The following is a 2,255-nucleotide window of genomic DNA, read 5'->3' on the forward strand; positions in this document are numbered from 1 at the left end:
GTACAATTAATTAAACATTAAGTATTACAAACATAAACACTAAATTGATATGTTTAAATTAAAAAGATGCTCTTTTTTTAAAAGAAACATGATATAGAAACGTATGCCCGCGATAACATGCCAGTTGGAGATAGCAGCTAAAAACACAGAGTGAATGCCATAAGTGCAAAATGTGTACGACACCCCAGGTACCTCTAGCCACACACAACAAACAAACAGAACTGTTTACAAAGAAAATGGTTAAAACAGAAAAACAAAAAAAAGAGAGAGAGAGAGAGAGAAAACCGCCCACAAGGAAAGCAAACCGCCCTGGTAGAGGAGGCTACAAATACACGAAACCCCTCCTCCCACCCTTTCCCACTTCCTCCTCCTCTTCCACCGGCTTCCACCCCCAAACAGAGGCGCGCTTCCACCCACGACGGCCATGGTGGTGGTGGAGAAGGCCAGCGCCGCCGCCGCAGTGGTGCGCAGGCTCGACGTCTCCTTCCCCGCCGCGGGCCGCTGCTCGCCGCCGTGGCAGGCGCCGGACTGCGGCGGCCTCCCGTCGCCGACCAGCCCCCTTGACCGCGCGGCCGGCCCCGGGCCCTCGCCGCGCGGGTGGCGACACCGCGACGCGGGCGGGGTTGGGCTCGGCATCCTCGCAGCGCTCGGGGCGGAGCAGGCCCCGCCGCCGCCGCCGCCGCCGAGGGTGTCCGCCGTCGCCGTCGCGTCGTCCGCAAGCCGGGTCGCCGCGCGGCTGGAGGTCTCGGAGCTCGGGTGCAGCGGGCGGTGCGCCACCAGCCTGTGCGGCTCCGGCGCCGGCGCGGCGGCGTTCCGGGTGGCGGAGTTCCTGGCGTGCTGCGACCTGTGCCGGCGGCCGCTGGACGGCAAGGATATCTTCATGTACAGAGGGGAGAGGGCCTTCTGCAGCATGGAGTGCCGGTACCACGCCATCGTCAGCGACGAGTTCCAAGAAGACAAGGACCGGAAGCGCCGCTCCTCCTCCGCCCCCAGGGACGTCCCCACCAAGGTCGCCGCTGCGGAGATCGCCGACTCGCCGTGTTCCGGCGGCGGGCAGATCTTCTTCACCACCGGAATCGTCGCGGCCTGAGCAGAGGCCTACCCGGCGCGGCTGTAACATAAACAAGACAAATAAATAAAAAATATGTAAAAAAAAAAGAAAGACATCATCAAGAAGAGGAAAAAAAATACTAATAATTATTAAGGTTGTAGTATTAATTATGTCTAGAGAGATTAGAGAGGTGTTTTTGTTGGGGGGAGATTTTTGCTCTCCTCCTTGCCCTTTGCAAGAGGAGGCATCTGGGTTTTTGGTCTTGAATTTTTCTCAATATGTGTAATATTTTTGGTGGTGCTGCTGCTGCTGCAAGAGGACCAAGCAGGAAAAGAAAGGACGACGACAAGTTTTCCAAGTATTGTTGCTTCCTTATTTTGTTTTTGTTTCTCCAATCTCCACTATCGAGTGAATAATAATAATAATAATAATAATAATAATAATAATATCAACTCATAGTTTCATTGATCAAATTGCTTTTCTGGTTTATGCATCTTGGCCTCTTTTTTTTTGCTTGCCCATGTGGTATGTGAACGTGAGATGAACCTCGAAATATCTGGAAGCCTCCTCTGCTCCTGGCCCGGGAGCACGGCGTACGCCTCCGCCGCGCGCGGCCACCGGCGACGAGGTGATGGCCGGCGGCGGCGGCGGGAAGGATCAGACGAACACACAGTCGATCCACGCGTAACTAGGAACTGATTAATCGATCGATGTGAGGATTAGGAGATGGATTGATGAGAGGGTGTTAACCATGGTTGGGTTGGGTCATGGGTCAGAGCTCAATGATTGATGTGGGTGGATCTACCATACGGATCGAGAGTGGTTGTGTTGGGTCTGTACTCTGTACTGCTCTCTCCGTTGTTATCATACGTACACAGGTTATCTATTAAAAAAATATATAAGAACTAAACTGCCGTTTACTTTATTAATTCACAATACAATTATTATACCATACTTTATAATATTCTACGAATTCTAATATAATAATTACTTAGAATTAAACTTGTTTATAATAGGATAGAACAAGGAAAATGATGCTCTTTTGCGATGAACGTTGTACTGTAATCTGGTTGGGGTTCGACGTCCGTACTGACTGATTGAACCATTATTGCTAGGGGTGCGTAAGTTTTTGACCGTAATTAGGCTTAATTTTGGCCAGATGATTACGATCGATAAGCAAAGAGTTAGCCAATAAGTATACTTC

At 50.8% G+C, this 2,255-nt stretch overlaps 1 protein-coding gene across 1 annotated transcript; it reads left to right on the top strand.

Annotated features, from left to right (window-relative positions):
* Positions 1 to 352: 352 nt before the first annotated feature.
* On the top strand, positions 353 to 1,409 carry LOC107303766 (FCS-Like Zinc finger 12). The gene has a single exon (XM_015834444.2). It carries the CDS (start codon positions 425 to 427, stop codon positions 1,088 to 1,090), a length of 666 nt encoding a protein of 221 aa, XP_015689930.2. The 5' UTR covers positions 353 to 424; the 3' UTR covers positions 1,091 to 1,409.
* Positions 1,410 to 2,255: the final 846 nt, after the last annotated feature.

This window comes from Oryza brachyantha, chromosome 3 (genome assembly GCF_000231095.2).
Source record: "Oryza brachyantha chromosome 3, ObraRS2, whole genome shotgun sequence".
Lineage (NCBI taxonomy): Eukaryota > Viridiplantae > Streptophyta > Magnoliopsida > Poales > Poaceae > Oryza > Oryza brachyantha.

Bases quoted from the DNA above. Each gene is read 5' to 3' on its own strand.
- LOC107303766 (XM_015834444.2), top strand. From the start codon at position 425: ATGGTGGTGGTGGAGAAGGCCAGCGCCGCCGCCGCAGTGGTGCGCAGG.